The sequence below is a fragment of the Peromyscus maniculatus genome, chromosome 2, assembly GCF_049852395.1.
Source record: "Peromyscus maniculatus bairdii isolate BWxNUB_F1_BW_parent chromosome 2, HU_Pman_BW_mat_3.1, whole genome shotgun sequence".
In the NCBI taxonomy this organism is placed as follows: Eukaryota; Metazoa; Chordata; class Mammalia; order Rodentia; family Cricetidae; genus Peromyscus; species Peromyscus maniculatus.
Genome location: NC_134853.1, coordinates 138,874,780 through 138,893,213, shown reverse-complemented (window position 1 = coordinate 138,893,213; position 18,434 = coordinate 138,874,780). Strand labels below are relative to the sequence as shown.

General features: G+C 44.4%; 1 protein-coding gene across 1 annotated transcript; it reads right to left on the bottom strand.

Moving 5' to 3' along the window:
* Window positions 1–15,746: 15,746 nt before the first annotated feature.
* Window positions 15,747–17,625, bottom strand: Guca2a (guanylate cyclase activator 2A). The gene is made up of 3 exons (XM_006994931.4): window positions 17,359–17,625; window positions 16,385–16,592; window positions 15,747–16,004 (listed from the first exon to the last, which is right to left on the bottom strand). The coding sequence occupies exons 1-3, from the start codon at window positions 17,431–17,433 to the stop codon at window positions 15,940–15,942; spliced, it is 348 nt and encodes a 115-aa protein (XP_006994993.3). The 5' UTR covers window positions 17,434–17,625; the 3' UTR covers window positions 15,747–15,939.
* Window positions 17,626–18,434: the final 809 nt, after the last annotated feature.

The following is an 18,434-nucleotide window of genomic DNA, read 5'->3' as shown; positions in this document are numbered from 1 at the left end:
TGATGTTTCAGGTGGGTATTATTCAGTTTCCATGAGTTTGTGGGTTTTCTATAATTTTTGTTGTTATTGAGTTCTAACTTTAAGGCTTGGTGGTCTGATAAAATACAGGAGGTTATTCCAATTTTTTTGTATCTGTTGAGATTTGTTTTGTGTCCAAGCATGTGGTCAATTTTTGAGAAGGTCCCATGGGGTGCTGAGAAGAAGGTATATTCTTTTGTGTTAGGATGGAATATTCTGTATATATCTATTAGGTCCATTTGAGTCATAACATCTGTTAGGTCCTTTATTTCTTTGTTAAGTTTCAGTCTGGTAGATCTATCTTTTGGTGAGAGTGGTGTGTTAAAATCTCCCACTACTAATGTGTGGGGTTTGATGTGCGTTTTAAACTTTAGTAGTGTTTCTTTTATGAATGTGGGTGCTTTTGTATTTGGAGCATAAATGTTTAGAATCGAGACTTCATCTTGGTGGATTTTTCCTGTGATGAATATGTAATGTCCATCCTGGTCTCTTTTGATTGATTTTAGTTTGAAGTCTATTTTATTAGATATTAGGATAGCTACACCAGCTTGTTTCTTAGGTCCATTTGCTTGGAAAACCTTTTCCCAGCCCTTTACTCGGAGGTAGTGTCTGTCTTTGGAGTTAAGGTGTGTTTCTTGTATGCAGCATATGGATGGGTCCTGTTTTCTAATCCATTCTGTTAGTCTGTGTCTTTTTATAGGTGAGTTGAGACCATTGATATTGATGGATATTAATGACCAGTGATTGTTAATTCCTGTTATTTTTTTGGTTGTGTTGTGTTGTCCTTCTGTGGTGTATGTTGGTGTAGGATTATCTATTGCTTGATTTTTCATGGATGTGTTTAGCTTCTTTGGGTTGAATTTTCCCTTCTAGTGCTTTCTGTAGGGCTGGGTTTGTGGACAGGTATTGATTAAATCTGGTTTTATCCTGGAATATTTTGTTTACTCCGCCTATGGTGATTAAGAGTTTTGCTGGGTATAATAGTCTGGGTTGGCATCCGTGGTCTCTTAGTGTCTGCATGAGGTTTGTCCATGATCTTCTATCTTTCATAGTCTCTATTGAGTAGTCTGGTGTTATTCTGATGGGTTTGCCTTTATATGTTACTTGATCCTTTTCCTTTGCAGCTCTTAATATTTTTTCTTTATTCTGTGTGTTTAGTGTTTTGATTATTATGTGGCGAGGGGACTTTTTTTTTGGATCCAGCCTATTCGGTGTTCTGTAAGCTTCTTGTATCTTCATAGGTATTTCTTTCTTTAGGTTAGGAAAGTTTTCTTCTATGATTTTGTTGAATATATTTTCTGTGCCTTTGAGTTGGTATTCTTCTCCTTCTTCTATCCCTATTATTCTTAGGTTTGGTCTTTTCATGGTGTCCCAAATTTCCTGGACGTTTTGTGTTAGGACTTTTTTGTCTTTATTGTTTTCTTTGACTGACGAATCTATTTTCTCTATCGTGTCTTCAGTGTCAGAGATTCTCTGTTCCATCTCTTGCAATCGGTTGGTTATGCTTGTTTCTGTAGTTCCTGTTCGTTTTGTCAGGATTTCTATTTCCAGCATTCCCTCAGCATGTGTTTTCTTTATTGTCTCAAATTCATTTTTCAGATCTTGGAATGTTTCTTTCATCTGTTTAATTGCTTTTTCTTGGCTTTCTTTGATTTCTTCCCATTTTTTGTTCGTTTTTTCTTCCATTTCTTTAAGGGAGTTTTTTATTTCCTCTTTAATGGAGTTTTTCATTTCCTCTTTAAGGGAAGTTTTTATTTCCTCTTTAAGGGAGTTTTTTATTTCCTCTTTAAGGAAAGTTTTTATTTCCTCTTTAAGGTAGTTTTTCAATTCCTCTTTAAGGAAAGTTTTTATTTCCTCATTGAGGGAATGTTTTATTTCTTCTTTAAGGGCCTCTATCATCTTCTTAATGTCATTTTTAGGGTTGATTTTTTCTGTTTCTTCTGTCATGGTATGTTTAGGTCTTGCAGGTGTAGAATCACTAGGTTCTGATGTTGCCATATAGGTCTTTATGTTGTTGCCTGTATTTTTGCACTGGCGCCTACTCATCTCTTCCTCTGTGAGGTGCAGGTGGTGTCTGTGTCTGAGAGTGCCTCTCTTGTTCTAATTTTTAGTCTTGGTTTAGTAGGGGTTCTTGGTTAAATTGGTGCTTTTGGGCTATTTCTTCAGGGGCAGCTGATTTCGATCGGTGAATTATATACTTATGATTCTGGTGATCTGGTTTGGTGTCTGGGTAGCGCCTTCTTCTGTGTTCTCAGGTCACTTTTTGTTCATTTGTCAACTCCTCAGCTGATCTTGTTTCTTCAGACTTTAAACTGTAGGCATCTGAATCCTCTCCCAGATGGGTTTCAGCTGAGCAGGGTAGTCTCACCAACACCTCCAAGTTGTTGGGTTTCACAGGATCAGCAGCTGGGCCCTGGGTTGTCCTCAGACGGAGTGTTCAGATTCGTTCTGGTTCTGCCCCACGGAGATAGCTTCTTCCCCAGATGTTGGGGTTAGGGGCGTCCCTGTTCCAAGCTGTGTCTGCTTGTCTCCGTCCCTGGGCCTGTTTACCTCTGCGGTCCGCCGCCGGGCCTGTATGTCCCTGTCAGCTGCCGCTGGGTCTGTCTGCCTCTGGGGGCCGCCACTGGGCCTGAATGTCCCTGTCGGCCGCTGCACGTCTACCTCAGCGGGCTGCCGCTGGGCCCGTCTTCCTCCACAGGCCGCCGCCACAGGCCTACCTGCGTCTGCTTGTCTCTGCCGCCGGGCCTGTCTACCTCTGTGGGCCACCGCTGGGACTGAATGTCTCTGCCAGCTGCCGCCGGGCCTGAATATCTCTGTCGGCTGCCGCCGCTGGGCCCGTCTACCTCAGCGGGCTGCTGCTGGGCCCGTCTACCTCCGCGGGCCGCCGCCGCAGGCCTACCTGCGTCTGCTTGTCTCTGCCGCCGGGCCTGTCTACCTCTGTGGGCCGCCGCTGGGACTGAATATCTCTGCCGGCTGCCGCTGGGTCTGAATATCCCTGTCAGCTGCCGCCGCTGGGCCCGTCTACCTCCACCGGCCCCCGCCGCAGGCCTACCTGCGTCTGCTTGTCTCTGCCGCCGGGCCTGTCTACCTCTGTGGGCCGCCGCTGGGCCTGAATGTCTCTGCCGGCTGCTGCCGGGCCTGAATGTCCCTGTCGGCCGCTGCCGCTGGGCCCGTTTACCTCAGCGGGCCGCCGCTGGGCCCGTCTACTTCTGTGGGCCGCCGCTGGGCCTGAATGTCTCTGCCGGCTGCCACTGGGTCTGAATATCCCTGTCAGCTGCCGCCGCTGGGCCCGTCTACCTCCACCGGCCCCTGCCGCAGGCCTACCTGCGTCTGCTTGTCTCTGCCGCCGGGCCTGTCTACCTCTGTGGGCCGCCGCTGGGACTGAATGTCTCTGCCAGCTGCCGCCGGGCCTGAATATCCGGACTTGAGTTTTGTTCAGAGTGATAGATATGCATCTATTTGCATTCTTCTACACACTGACATTCAATTTGTTGACCATCACCATTTGCTATCTCCGTGGGACAGAACCAGGACAAATCTGAACACTCCATCTGAGGACAACCCAGGGCCCAGCTGCTGATCCTGCAAAACCCAGCAACTTGGAGGTGTTGGTGAGACTACCCCGCTTAGCTGAAATCCATCCGGGAGAGAATTCAGATCCCTACAGTCTGAAGTCTGAAGAAACAAGATCAGCTGAGGAGTAGACGAATGAACAAAACGTGACCTGAGAACACAGAAGAAGGCGCTGCCCAGCCACCAAACCAGATCACCAGAATCATAAGTATATACTTCACCGACTGAGATCAGCTGCCCCTGAAGAAACAGCCTAATAGCACCAATTTAACCGAGAACTCCTACTGAAACAAGACTAAAAATTAGAACAAGAGAGGCACTCTCAGACACAGACACCACCTGCACAGAGCAGAGGAAGAGATGAGTAGATGCCAGTGCAAAAATACAGGCAACAACATAAAGACCTATATGGCAACATCAGAATGTAGTGATTCTATACCTGCAAGACCTGAACATACCAAGACAGACTTCTCAATAGAGACTATGAAAGCTAGAAGATCATGGACAAATCTTATGCAGACACTAAGAGACCACGGATGCCAACCCAGACTATTATACCCAGCAAAACTCTCAATCACCATAGGCGGAGTAAACAAAATATTCAGGATAAAACCAGATTTAATCAATACCTGTCCACAAACTCAGCCCTACAGAAAGCACTAGAAGGGAAAATCCAACCCAAAGAAGCTAAACACATCCATGAAAAATCAAGCAATAGATAATCCCACACCAACATACACCAAAGAAGGACAACACAACACAACCACAAAAAAAAAAAAAAAACAGGAATTAACAATCACTGGTCATTAATATCCATCAATATCAATGGTCTCAACTCACCTATAAAAAGACACAGGCTAAGCTGGGCAGTGGTGGCGCACGCCTTTAATCCCAGCACTCGGGAGGCAGAGCCGGGTGGATCTCTGTGAGTTCAAGGCCAGCCTGGACTACCAAGTGAGTTCCAGGAAAAGGCGCAAAGCTACACAGAGAAACCCTGTCTCGAAGAAGGAAAAAAAAAAAAAGACACAGGCTAACAGAATGGATAAGAAAACAGGATCCATCCTTCTGCTGCATACAAGAAACACACCTTAACTTCAAAGACAGACAGACACTACCTCCGAGTAAAGGGCTGGGAAAATGCTTTCCAAGCAAATGGACCTAAGAAACAAGCTGGTGTAGCTATCCTAATATCTAATAAAATAGACTTCAAACTAAAATCAATCAAAAGAGATCAGGATGGACATTACATATTCATCACGGGAAAATTCCACAAAGATGAAGTCTTGATTCTAAACATTTATGCTCCAAATACAAAAGCACCCACATTCATAAAAAGAAACACTACTAAACTTTAAAACGCACATCAAACCCCACACATTAGTAGTGGGAGATTTTAACACACCACTCTCACCAAAAGACAGATCTACCAGACTGAAACTTAACAAAGAAATAAAGGACCTAACAGATGTTATGACTCAAATAGATATCTACAGAACATTCCATCCTAACACAAAAGAATATACCTTCTTCTCAGCACCCCATGGAACCTTCTCAAAAACTGACCACATGCTTGGACACAAAAACAATCTCAACAGATACAAAAAAATTGGAACAACCTCCTGTATTTTATCAGACCACCATACCTTAAAATTAGACCTAAACAACAACAAAAATTATAGAAAACCCACAAACTCATGGAAACTGAATAATGCCCATCTGAAACATCAATGGGTCAAGGAAGAAATAAAGAAAGAAATTAAAGATTTCCTAGAATTCAATGAAAATGAAAGTACAACATACCCAAACTTATGGGACACTATGAAAGCAGTGCTAAGAGGAAAATTCATAGCTCTAAATGCACACATAAAGAAGATCCCATATCAATGAATTAACAGCACAAACTGAAAGCTCTAGAACAAAAAGAAACAAACTCACCCAGGAGAAATAGACGCCAGGAAATAATCAAATTGAGGGCTGAAATCAATGAAATAGAAAACAAGAGAACAATACAAAAAATCAATGAAACAACGAGTTGGTTCTTTGAAAAAATCAACAAGATAGACAAACCCCTAGCCAAATTAACCAAAAGGCAAAGAGAGAGCACCCAAATTAACAAAATCAGAAATGAAAAGGGAGACATAACAACAGACAACCAGGAAATCCAGAGAATCATCAGATCATACTTCAAAAACCTGTACTCCACAAAAATGGAAAACCAGGAAGAAATGGACAATTTTCTGGATAAATACCACCTACCAAAGTTAAATAAAGACCAGATAAACCATTTAAATAGACCAATAACCCCTAAAGAAATAGAAACAGTCATCAAAAGTCTCCCAACCAAAAAAAGCCCAGGACCAGATGGTTTCAGTGCAGAATTCTACCAGACTTTCAAAGAAGAACTAATACCAATACTCTTCAAAGTGTTCCACACAATAGAAACAGAAGGAACACTACCAAACTCTTTTTATGAGGCTACAATTACCCTGATACCCAAACCACACAAAGATGCAACAAAGAAAGAGGACTACAGACCAATCTCCCTCATGAACATTGATGCAAAAATACTCAACAAAATATTGGCAAACTGAATCCAAGAATACATCAAAACAATTATACGTCACGACCAAATAGGATTCATCCCAGGGATGCAAGGATGGTTCAACATACGAAAATCAGTCAATGTAATACACCATATAAACAAACTGAAAGAAAAAAAAACACATGATCATCTCCTTTGATGCTGAAAAAGCCTTTGACAAAATCCAACACCCCTTCATGATAAAGGTCTTAGAAAGATCAGGAATACAAGGAACATTTCCAAACATAATAAAAGCAATTTATAGCAAGCCAACAGCAAACATCAAATTAAATGGAGAGAAACTCAAAGTGATACCACTAAATTCAGGAACAAGACAAAGCTGTCCACTCTCCCCATATTTATTCAATATAGTACTAGAAGTTCTAGCTAGAGCAATAAGACAACAAAAAGGAGATCAAAGGGATACAAATTGGCAAGGAAGAAGTCAAACTTTCACTATTTGCAGATGATATGACAGTATACAAAAGTGACCCCAAAAACTCTACCAGGGAACTCCTACAGCTGATAGACTCCAGTAAAGTGGCAGGATACAAGATCAACTCAAAAAAATCAGTAGCCCTCCTATACACAAATGATAAAGGGGCTGAGAAAGAAGTCAGAGAAACATCACCCTTTACAATAGCCACAAATAATATAAAATACCTTAGGATAACACTAACTAAACAAGTTAAGGACCTTTTTGATAAGAACTTTAAATCTCTAAAGAAAGATATTGAAGAAGATATCAGAAAATGGAAGGATCTCCCATGCTCATGGATAGGTAGGATTAACATAGTAAAAATGGCAATCTTACCAAAAGCAATCTACAGATTCAATGCAATCCCCATCAAAATCCCAACACATTTCTTCACAGACTTGGAAAGAAAAATACTCAACTTCATATGGAAAAACAAAAGACCCAGGATAGCTAAAAGAATCCTATACGATAAAGCAACCTTTGGAGGCATCACCATCCCTGACCTCAAACTCTACTATAGAGCTATAGTAATACCGTACTGGTATAAAAACCGACATACGGACCAATGGAATCGAATTGAAGACCCTGACATTAATCCATGCACATATGAACACCTGGTTTTTGACAAAGGAGCCAAAACTATACAATGGAAAAAAGAAAGTATCTTCAACAAATGGTGCTGGCATAACTGGATGTCAATATGTAAAAGACTACAAATAGATCCATATCTGTCACCATGCACAAAACTCAAGTCCAAGTGGATCAAAGACCTGAACATAAATCCAGTTACACTAAACTTAATAGAAAAGAAAGTAGGAAGCACTCTTGAACGCATTGGCACCGGAGACCATTTCCTACATAAAACACCAACAGCACAGACCCTGAGCACAACCATTAATAAATGGGACCTCTCAAAATTGAGAAGCTTTTGCAGGGCAAAAGACACAGTCATTAAGACAAAAAGACAGCCAACAGAATGGGAAAAGATCTTCACCAACCCCACATCTGACAGAGGATTGATCTCCACAGTATATAAAGAACTCAAGAAACTAGACATCAAAATACTGATCTTTTTTATGTGTTCTTGGATTCAGTTTGCAAGTATTTTATTGAGTATTTTTGGATCAATATTCATGAGGGAAGTTGGTCTGTAATTCTCTTTCTTTGTTGAATATTTGTGTGGTTTGGGTATCAGGATGACTGTGACCTCATAAAATGAATTAGGTAATGTACCTCCTGTTTATATTTTATGAAATAATTTGAGGAGTATTGCTATTAGCTCTTTTTTGAAAGTCTGGTAGAATTCTGCACTAAAACCGTCTGGCCCTGTTGTTTGTTTGTTTGTTTGTTTGTTTGTTTGTTTTGGTTGGGAGACTTTTAATGAGTGCTTCTATTTCCTTAGGAGTTATAGGCCTATTTAAATTATTCATCCAATCTTGATTTAACTTTGTTCAGTGGTATCTAGCAAGAAGTTATCCATTTCTTTTAGATTTTCCAGCTTAGTGGAGTACAAGTGTTTGAAGTATGACCTAGTGATTCTTCATATTTCCTTGGTGTCAGTTGCTATGTCTCTTTTCATTTCTAATTTTGTTAATATGGATATTCTTTCTCTGTCTTTTAGTTAGTTTGGGAAGGGTTTGTCTATGCTGTTGATTCTCTCAAAGACCGGACTCTTTTGTTTGACTGATTCTTTGTACTGTTCTCTTTGTTTCTATTTTACTGATTTCAGCCCCAAGTTTGATGATTTCATGCCAGCTACTTCTCTTGGGTGTGTTTTCTTCTTTTAGAAGCTTTCAGGTGTGCAGTTAAGACACTGGTGTGAGATCTCTGCAATTTCTTTATGAAGACACTCAGTGCTATGAACTTTCCTCTTAGTATCACTTTCATTATGTCCCATAAGTTTGGGTAGGTTGTGCATTCATTGTCATTGAATTCTAGGTAGTCTTTAATTTCTTTATTTCTGCCTTGACACAGTAGTCATTCAGTAGACAGTTGTTCGGTTTCCACAAGTTTGTAAGCTTTCTGTTGTTTTTGTTGTTGAAATCCAGTGGTCTGATAGTATACAGGAGGTTATTTCAATTTTCTTGTGTCTGTTGAGATTTGCTTTGTGACTGAGTATGTGGTCAATTTTAGAGAATGTTCCTCAAGGTAATGAGAAGAAGTTTTGCTGCCTGGGGGACCAGCCTCTAACAGTGCAGGGCTCAAAGGGAATCCACAGAGTTGACTTACTGTGTCTTTTTTTATCTGAGAGGGTAAAGGAAAAGACACCCACACACTCTCTTGATGGTTTCCTCCAGACCTTTTCTTTATTCTTCTTTTGAATTCTCTTCTTATTTTTCCTGGTGATTTCCATCTCTTATTCTTGATGTTTTCCTTCTAACCCTATTCTTGATGTTTTTCTTCTAACTCTATCTTTATTTTTTCCCTTACAGCTCATTATATCCCAGCAAAATCCTTCAGGCAGTATAAAAATTAAAATGTGGTTACATTCTATTTTTCAAGTGAATGATTACAATGAATACAAGTAAGAAACTTGTATTCCATATCCCTTAACATGATTAAACATTTTACGTATTACAGGTGAAAAAAAAAATTGTCCCGAGAACCCACATACGTTCATACACAAGCAACTTGTTATAGATTAACAGTGTAGGCAAGCAAGGAATTCTTTTATGGGCAGCCCACATTTGGCAGTTAAAAAGAAAAGACCAATCACTTTATTACTTATCTTGAAAGGTAATCTTATAAGTAATCATAAACCTAGACTTTTATACATGAAAAACAGTCGGCTCTACTTTAAACCTTTAGAGTGCATACGCACTCATCAATAGTGTCTTATATCGGAAGATTGGGGGCAAAATGTGTACAAGGGATTAATCATCACCTTTGATCATTGACCAATCCTAGCAAGGGAGGTACAGTCAGCTAGGAATAATTAAGCTGCTTTGTTCTTGTTCCCTGCCTGACCTTAAAGAGTTTCTCACTCAACTATGAGCCTTTCTAAAACTTTAGATCATCTTCTTGGATTTTCACCTCAAAGCTATTTAACAAAAACATTTTAGTCTAACTTTAAGTTATTTTCAAAGCTTTCTTTCAGCTGTGATGCACTCCGAAACCTGTGAACATATCTCCCAACTCCCAAAAGAATCCTTAAATTCTTAAATTTAAATTTAAAGAATTTAAGCTAGCTGGGCTATGGGGACTCAATTTTTTTTTTAATCATTAACCTAAGCCACAGTCTATACTGCTCCTCAATAGAAACTGATGTATTCTAGCTGTGTGACACTTCCTTATTTATATTTTTAATCATCAAAACTCTATTAAAGCTAACATTGTTATTATTATTAATTAGACAGTACATCTTAAGAAGAAATCATCTCCATAATAATCCATAGGTAAAAATGCCCGGTAGAATGGGATGTTTCCATAAGATAAACACACTACATTACAGGCAGTGGTAATCTCCCCCCACCCTTTCACACCATGCCAGATCCCAGAGAAAGATAGCAGCAGCAAATCTGTAAAGGCACAGCAGAAGCAAAAGACATTCTGGAGTCTGTGGTCTCAGGGCCTTGCCTATCCGAGATTCACCCATCAGGGATTTTCCTCCTGGTGGGCTGACACCTGAACTTCAATTGCCATCTGCTGCTCCTCTAATATGGCCCCAGCAAAGAAGGTATGTTCTTTTGTATTTGGGTGAAATATTCTGTAGATATCTGTTAGGTTCATTGAGTCATAATGTCTGTTAGCTCCATTATTTCCCCGTTTAGTTTTTTTATCCAGATGACCTGTCTTGGTGAGAGTAGGATATTGAAGTCTCCCATGATTAATGTGTGAGGTTCGATGTGTGATTTAAACTTTAGTAATGTTTCTTTTACAAATATGGGTGCCTATGCGTTAGGGGCATAGATATATATACTTCCTGCCTGGCTACTGACCAATCAGTGTTTTATTTATTAACCAATCAGAGCAACACATTTAACATACAGAACATCTCACAGCAGTACCCACTGGTCTATTTAGTGCTGCTTATATGTACTAAGTGTAGGTAGTCTACTGGACCATAGATAAGCTCTCAGGGGCAGCATCCCTGAAGAAAACCTATTCTCCCTTCCCCAGTAGCCACCAGCTGCCAACAGATCCTCAGCTAGGGGTGGGACTTCATGCGCCCCTCCCCAGTCCATGCTGAGATCTGGGCTGACTTGCTCTTGGGCAGGCATGTGCATACGGTCCCAGCTGCTGTGCACTTTATAGTCTCTAATTCTCTGCACAATGACTGGTTATTGGTCTCTGTATTAACCACCATCTACTGAAAAAGAAGTTTCTCTTATGAGGGCTGAGAGACGCACTTATCTATGGGTATAAAGATAAGAACTTTGGGCTGGAGAGATGGCGCAGCGGTTAAGAGCACTGGCTGCTCTTCTAGAGGTCCTGAGTTCAATTCCCAGCACCCACATGGTGGCCCACAACCATCTGTAACGAGATCTGATATGCAGGCAGAATACTGTATAAATAATAAATAAATAAATCTTAAAAAAAAAGATAAGAACTTCAAGGGCAGTTTATTACTATTTCCATCTAGCAGGGAAATAGTATCAGGTTATGCCCCTGTGGCCTATGACCTAGTCAGCTATGAAGTTTGGGGTCCATACCAGGCATGGGTTCCATCTTATGGAGCGGGCTTTAAATCTGAGCAGAAAGAGGTTGGGTGTTCCCCTAACATGCACACCACTGTTGCACCAGCAGCTCACAGGGCTCCTGGCTGGGTAAACTCATGGTGGCTTTTCTTTCCTGGTAGTATGTGTTCCTTTGGCTTCTGTCTGCTTTTTTTCCCCCTTTGTTTCTTGTGAGTGCCATGTTGTTTTGACTCCCATAACTTTGGGGTAGACTCTGAGTTAAGACAGTATGCATACTAGTGACATTTCCCTTACGGTGACGAAACACCATGACCAAAACAGAAGAAAGTTTTCCAGTTTAAAATTCCTGAGGGGTCAGAGTCTTTCTTGATGGGGAGGAGCAGCAGAAGGTGGGCGGCATGGCACTGGAGCAGGATGCCGAGAGCTCACATCCTCTACCATAACCAGAGAATGCAAACTACAGTAGGCATAAGTCCTCAGCGTCCTCCCCCAGTGACTTCCTCCAGCAAAGCCACATCACCTAAGTCTTTCCAAATGCCCAAGACTATGGGGGACATTTCTCATTTAAACTCTTACAGTATGATGAGCCTGGGCTTTGTTCATTTTGCTTAAGCTTGCTTTGGTTAGGACTGGGGTACGGCCTGTTGGTAGAATGCACACACAGGGCCCTAGGTTCCCCACCCACCATCACATAAACTGGGCTTAGTGGCTCACACCCAACAGGAGGATCCTAAGGTCAAGGTCATCATCACCCAGTAATTAGTTCTAGGCCAGCCTGAGCTATGTGAAACTTGTCTCAAAAATTAAAAACAAAAACAAAAACAAAAGATTTCTTTGGATATTCAAGTCTTGTGTGAATTCATATTCATATGAATTTTAAGATTTTTTTTTCTATTTCTGTAAAAAACATCTTTGAAGCTTTGATTAGAGTTGTATTGAATTGAACATTGGGTACTGTGGACATTCTAGATTATTTTTCTAATCCATGAATAAAGGAGATGCCTTTCAATTCCTTTCATTAAGTTTTTTTAAATTTTTTAGTATATAGTTCCTTCACTTCCTACCTTAAATTGTTTCAGAGTTACCATTGTTAATTGTCGTTCCTATTGTGAAAGGAATTTCCTTGACTATGTGTTCTGGGGAGCTTCTTGTTAGTGTAGAGACAGGATACTGACTTTTGTAATGTAAATTCTGTAGCCTGAAGCTTTCCTGGATTGTCGGTTAGTTACAATGAGTTTTTATTGTTGTTTTGTTGTTTGGCTTTTTGAGACAGGGTTTCTCTGTGTAGCTTTGCACTTTTTCCTGGAGCTCACTTGGTAGCCCAGGCTGGCCTCGAACTCACAGAGATCCGCCTGCCTCTGCCTCCCGAGTGCTGGGATTAAAAGCATACGCCACCACCGCCCGGCTTACAATGAGGTTTTTTAGGTGAGCTCCTTGGAACTTTGTATATGATTGTGTCATCAGCAAACAGATAATTGTATTTCTTACTTGCTGAGTTCAGTGCTTCTGTTTTCTTGTCGAATTGTTCTTATTAGAACCTCCAGTACTATGTCAAAGAACAGCAGCATGGGGAGCAGAGATGGGACATGGCTGCCCTTCTAGAGGACCTGGGTTGGACTCCCAGCACCCACGCAGTGGCACACCCACGCGGTGGCACACCCACACTCATGTGATGCACATAAACTCATGCAGATACTCACATAGGCATGAACAAAAAGAAAAATAGTGACTGGAATAAATAACATAAAAATTTCCCTTCTAAGATCAGGGAAAAGACAAGGATGCCCCTCTGGCTTTTACCTTATTTTGTTATTTACTTATTTATTTTGATTATTTTTGTGTGTGTGGGTGGGAGTATTGTCTGTATGTATATGTCTATTTATCACATGTGTCAAAGTACCTTGTGGAAGCCAGAAAAGGGCATCAGCCCACCTTTTGGTTTTATTGTTGTTATTTCTTTTATTTCTGCACTGATCTTTATTATTTCCTTCTACAAAGTTTGGGCATAGTTTGTTCTTTTTTCCACTCCCTGAGTGTGACATCAGGCTTTTAACTTGAAACGCTCTTGTCCACACATGCCCTTAGTGCTGCAAATGTGCTCCTGAGCTGCCCATGTCCACCAGCATTGGCATGCTGTACTTTCATTTTTTTATGTGGAAAGCTGGACGTCAGCTTTGCTTCTAATTTTTGCCTTAACCCGTTGATTGATATGGGGGTCGTGGAGCTTTAAGAACTTTTTCAGGGTGCTGGAGAAATGGTTCAGTGTTAAGAGCACTTGTTGCTCCTACAGTGGACCCCTGATTCAGTCACATTTAGGGCATCAACACCCTCCTCTGGCCTCCAAGGGCACCAGGCATGTATGTAATTCACATACATATACAGAGGCAAAACACTAGTACACATTAAAATTTAAATAAATCTGAATTTTTTAAAGGAACTCTTTCAGTATTTAATCGTCACTCATCTCTACAAAGTAGAACTTTCATCTCACGTTTCTTTGTTTGGGAGACAGGGTTTCAGGCTAGGAGCTGAGGACGACTAAATTCCTAATCCTTTGCCTCCACCTCCCGAGATCTCCATTTTGCAGCCAGGGAAACTGAGTCTTGTGGAGGGGCCCCAAAACAGCTTGACCACACAGCTGCCATGATAGGCTTAGAGGCCCAGACACAGCTTCTGTGACAGGCTTACTGGCAGGCAACACCCAGACCCAGGAAAAGCCATACGCTGACCCCACCCAGGGAGGGCCTACGTCTAAGGGAAAGTACCTGACATCCCAAACATTCCAACCATTAGATAAGGTGGCCAGATGTCCCTGAGTCTAGCACACACCTATTTTTGTTTTACAGACATCCCTAGACAAATGTCAGCCAATCAGTCCTGAACCCTGGAAATCCCCTCACCCCAACCTCTGCTATGATAAAAGCTCTACCCCGCCTGGGCTCAGGGTTCTCTGCTCTTACCGCTGTGTCAGATAGACAGAGACCAAGGCCCAGAGCTTGAAAATCAAGGCTCTTTGCTTTTACATATGGGATTCGGTCTCTGTGGTGGTCTTTTGGGGGTCCTCACGACCTGGGCATAACAAGTCTTACTGCCCAAAGTCACGCTCATTGAATCTGGCTCCGATGATGAAGCATTAAATGACTCTATCCACCATACAGTCTGTCAAATCCCTCAGTAGCCCTGAGAGGAATCTGTTACCACCCCTGTTTGTACACAAGGCAGGCCAGCCTCAGAGTCAGGCAGAAGCACTGTCCTGCTTGCCTCCCCAGCTCCACACTGTGTAGACTGAACCATCCCAGTGCCTTTATGTCTTCCCACCATCCCTACCTTCTGGAAGTTTCTCTTCTTCCCTACTTCGTATTGGTTTTGAAATCCACTGCAGATCCCAGGACAATGAAAAGACCCTCCTCCTCGCAAAGCCTCCTGGGTACCCTCTGAATTCCAGACCACGGGAAGGAAGCCTGTCTGAAGCACCACAGCACCCCCCCAACCCCCACCCCCATAGTAATTCCCCCCTCACACTCCCCTAGAACAGATCCCAATGGCCTCCTTTCTCTGTCCCCCATATCCTTGCTAACTGTATGGCTCCTGTGCTGTGTCGTCTCCTGCTTAAACGTTCTCAGCCTGACCCTTGACTTTGCTTTCTTGTTTATTTGTTTGCTTTCTTTAAAAACTATTTAAAGAATGCCTCTTAGGTTTCTATCAGGCCTGAAGTGGGAGCTTGAAATGCATCACTGCAGAGTCTAAAGCTAGATATTGTTACAGAGAAGGAAACCAAAGCACAGAGAAGGGAAGTGGTCTCCCTAACATCACACAGGATGTAGAAGACCAGAGGCTGGGACCCGCGGAGTCCTGGATTTTCCTCCCACACTGTTATTCTTTCAACAATCATCACTGGGGGTAGAGTGAACCCCAAGTGAGGGCAGAAGAACTTCCTCATGCACAGAAGTCATCAGCAGGGCGGTCCGAGCTGTACAAGAGGTACAGATGACCACAGGGCATAAGCATTCTTCTTGGGGAGGACCAGGAAAGGCCATGGGGGAAGCAGCCACGGAACCTGGACTGGTAACCCAACCAGGCGGGCAGGAAGAGGGCTGGAGGTGCCGCCGCGAACGGGATCATAGGAGGGGCAGAAGGCAGCAGCGTTGGTCAGAGGGAGCCAGATCCTGAGTGGTGGGTCAAACGCCCATGACTGTGGGACACCCAAACCAGCTCAGATTCCTGTCCTCACACGTGACTTAGCGGCTTGGCGACCGCAGGGGATATGTAAGAAAAGTCAAGATTTCACCCTCTTGGGTGGTCCCCCTGTATCATTGTGTGGTGGAAGAACTCAGCAAGGAAGTGGAGCCTTCTACTTTGCATACTGAACCCCAACTTTCTGAGGGCAGGTGAGTGTCCACAGCGCTGCAGGACTGCTAGACTGACGTGGAGGGAGGAAATGGAGGCGAAATGCACGGAGTACCGGAGTCTCGTTTATTGGCTGAGGGTTAGCACAGCCCCCAGGGAGGACTTCTCCAGGTGACTGTCTCCCCAGCCTCCTCCCTGCCCTGGGCAAGGTAGGGTGAGATGCTGGGGGCGGGAGCTGGTCAGCACGCCTGCTTCCAGAGGTAGAAGGGGCTTCCGTGCAGGCTGAGAAGACCGACGGTGTCGTCCTAGCATCCAGTGCAAGCGGCGTAGGCACAGATCTCACATGTGTTTGGGTCGTGAGCAATGGCCTCTGGTCAAGAGAGAAGGAGCCTGGTGAGAGGCAGCCACCCTTCCCACCTTGCCCCTACCTCTCAACTAGATTTTGGACATCTGTCACCAGCCACCAAGATAATCCCAGCAGGCCTGTCTCCTCTGACCCTCGGGGCTTTCTGCCTCACACGGGGCATATGAATTACTGAGACCTGCCAATAAGTGCAGCTTCTACCCAGAAAGAAGATGGAGTTATGATCAGATGGGATACGGGTTCCTTTTATCCCGTGCTTCGGAATGAAGGCCTTTCTAAGAGGCTTCAGCCGGTACCAATTAGGACCAACCAATCAGAGCACATCTCCTCCTCAAGCACCGCCAATCAGAGCACACCCCAGCCACATTAGGGAAGAGGCCACTCACGCAGCTTCTTCAGGATCTCCTCCGCGTTGGGTTTCTTGCAGAGGGGCTTCAGTGCTTCTGGAAATGCAGGATGGCTACACATTCGTGGTGCCAAAGGCGCAGCAAGCCTGGGAGCAAACTTCTTGTGATTCACCAGCAGGGGCTCCGGTGCCTCCTGGAGGTCCTTCAGCTGTTTCACTGACTCTAGAGGAAAGGACAGGTCTCCATCCTGAAAGAGACAGCCAGAGCATGAGGCCAGGCTGCAGGAGACGCCAGCCTGGGTGGCTTACTTGGGACGATCTGTGGGGCAGCATGAGGTCAGACCTCTGTGTCCCTGGGCTTGCAAGAGGCCTGAACTTCTGCACACACGACCGTGTGAGGAATAGGGAAGCAGCTGTGGAGAGCCAGGGATGCTGTGGCTGACCTCACTGTGAGCAAGCTAGCCCAGGCTGTCTTCTCTTGCCAGAGGGCCTCTACCTCAAGAAGCAATGAAAGGCTTCCAGAGGTCTCCCTGAGCGAGGAGGACCCATTTGCTGACAACCCAGCTTGCGTCTGGTGTCACCAGTAGGTCTGCCCAATCATCTAGGTCTTCATGATGTGCAGTCGAAGCCTGGGACCAAGCCTGGTACTCCAGGCAAGTGCAAGACAGAGGAACCAGGCCTAGATAGGAGTCCAGCCACCTCCCTTCCTAGCCACCGGCTTTGGCTGTTTTGGAACCTTTGTGAAGCTCACATTTCTGTTCTGTTAAATGCCACCAACAAACCCTCCTTCCTGGTGCTGCCGGGTTGCAGTGGGACGTGGGAGCAGCCAGACTCCAGGCACTCTGCCACTGTCTATCCCAGCGGTTATTTCTTGCTGTCTCTGTGAGTGTTTTCTCCTCCACGTTTGAAGGGAGAAAATTGCATGGCTAATAGGACTCGAGGGTCCCAGAGGAAACCCATCCCTCGTTTCAGGATTCCAAGGAAGGGCCAGACCAAGTAGGGATGGGGCCATACCTGCACAGTGACCCCCTCTACCAGGAGAGCCAAGGCACCCAGGAGGCACAGCAGAGAGAGCCAGCAGGCATTCATGGCAGCAGCGTGCAGTGTGGAGAACTGGCCAGTGCCGGGTGTCCAGGTAAACAGTGGGACTTTTAAAGAGGCCGGGGTTACTCAGTAACCCTGGGGCCTGGTCAGCCTCATCAGCTGCCTGCTGAGCCTCATCAGATAAGGCCGAGGGAGCCTGGGAGATAAGAGATCAACAGAGCCCCAGCCCTTCCCTGGGCACTACTTTGACCCACAGCTGGGCTGGGCTCTTGCATTTACTCTGGGCCAGGCCCTGCAGACCCCACCCTGCCCTTGAAGAAAGAGGCCCAGCAAGGTGACTGTGACGACAATGACGACAGAGAGAGGGCCATTAGCGTGGGGGTGGGGAGTCTGGAAGCGGCATCTCCCATCAGGGACAGGAGGTCTCCCCAAGGAGCTCCAGCCAATGCAGAGGCCTGAGGATGGGGTACTTCTGTCCACAGAGGCTGTGTTAGGAGCGAGAGGTGAGCCGGGCCTGGAATGTTCAGGGGGATGTGAAGAGTGAGTGAGCCCAGAGAAAGGAGAAAGGGGAGGTTGGTCTCTGTGGTTCAACTCTGCCATTCTCAGACGTGCGTTCAAATCCCACCACCTGCCTGGTTTTGATGTTAGCAAGTCACTGGCGGATGTCTCCCCTCCAAGTCTCATGGTCCCACCAGGTTCTCTAGGCAGACTAATGCGAATACCTCCCTGGCTGGCAGATGCCCTAGTGCTAGGTGGGGGTCTATGAGGACTCAAGTGTTCTGTGCAGTTAGTTCCTGGCACACAGGAAGCCCTGGATGAAGGTGCTGTTCGCTGAACAGCAGCGGCGGCGGCGGCAGCTCCTGGTCCCCACTGTCTCCTCTGATGGCCAGCTGCCTAGTCTAGCTACAGCAGGTCCTCAGGTGGTATGGCCCCTCTTCCCTGCCCCACCCTGCTCTCAGTGGCTGAGAGGATCTGTGTCGATCTGGGCCCCTCCAATCAGGCCCGTTGGGATGGAGATGCCTAATGCAGTGTGTGTGTTCACTGCA

Bases quoted from the DNA above. Each gene is read 5' to 3' on its own strand.
- Guca2a (XM_006994931.4), bottom strand. From the start codon at position 17,433: ATGAATGCCTGCTGGCTCTCTCTGCTGTGCCTCCTGGGTGCCTTGGCT. The intron at 16,593-17,358 runs GTATGGCCCCAT...TGTCTCTTTCAG, and splicing joins TAGAGGGGGTCACTGTGCAG to GATGGAGACCTGTCCTTTCC. The intron at 16,005-16,384 runs GTGAGTGGCCTC...TCTCTTGACCAG, and splicing joins GGAGATCCTGAAGAAGCTGC to AGGCCATTGCTCACGACCCA.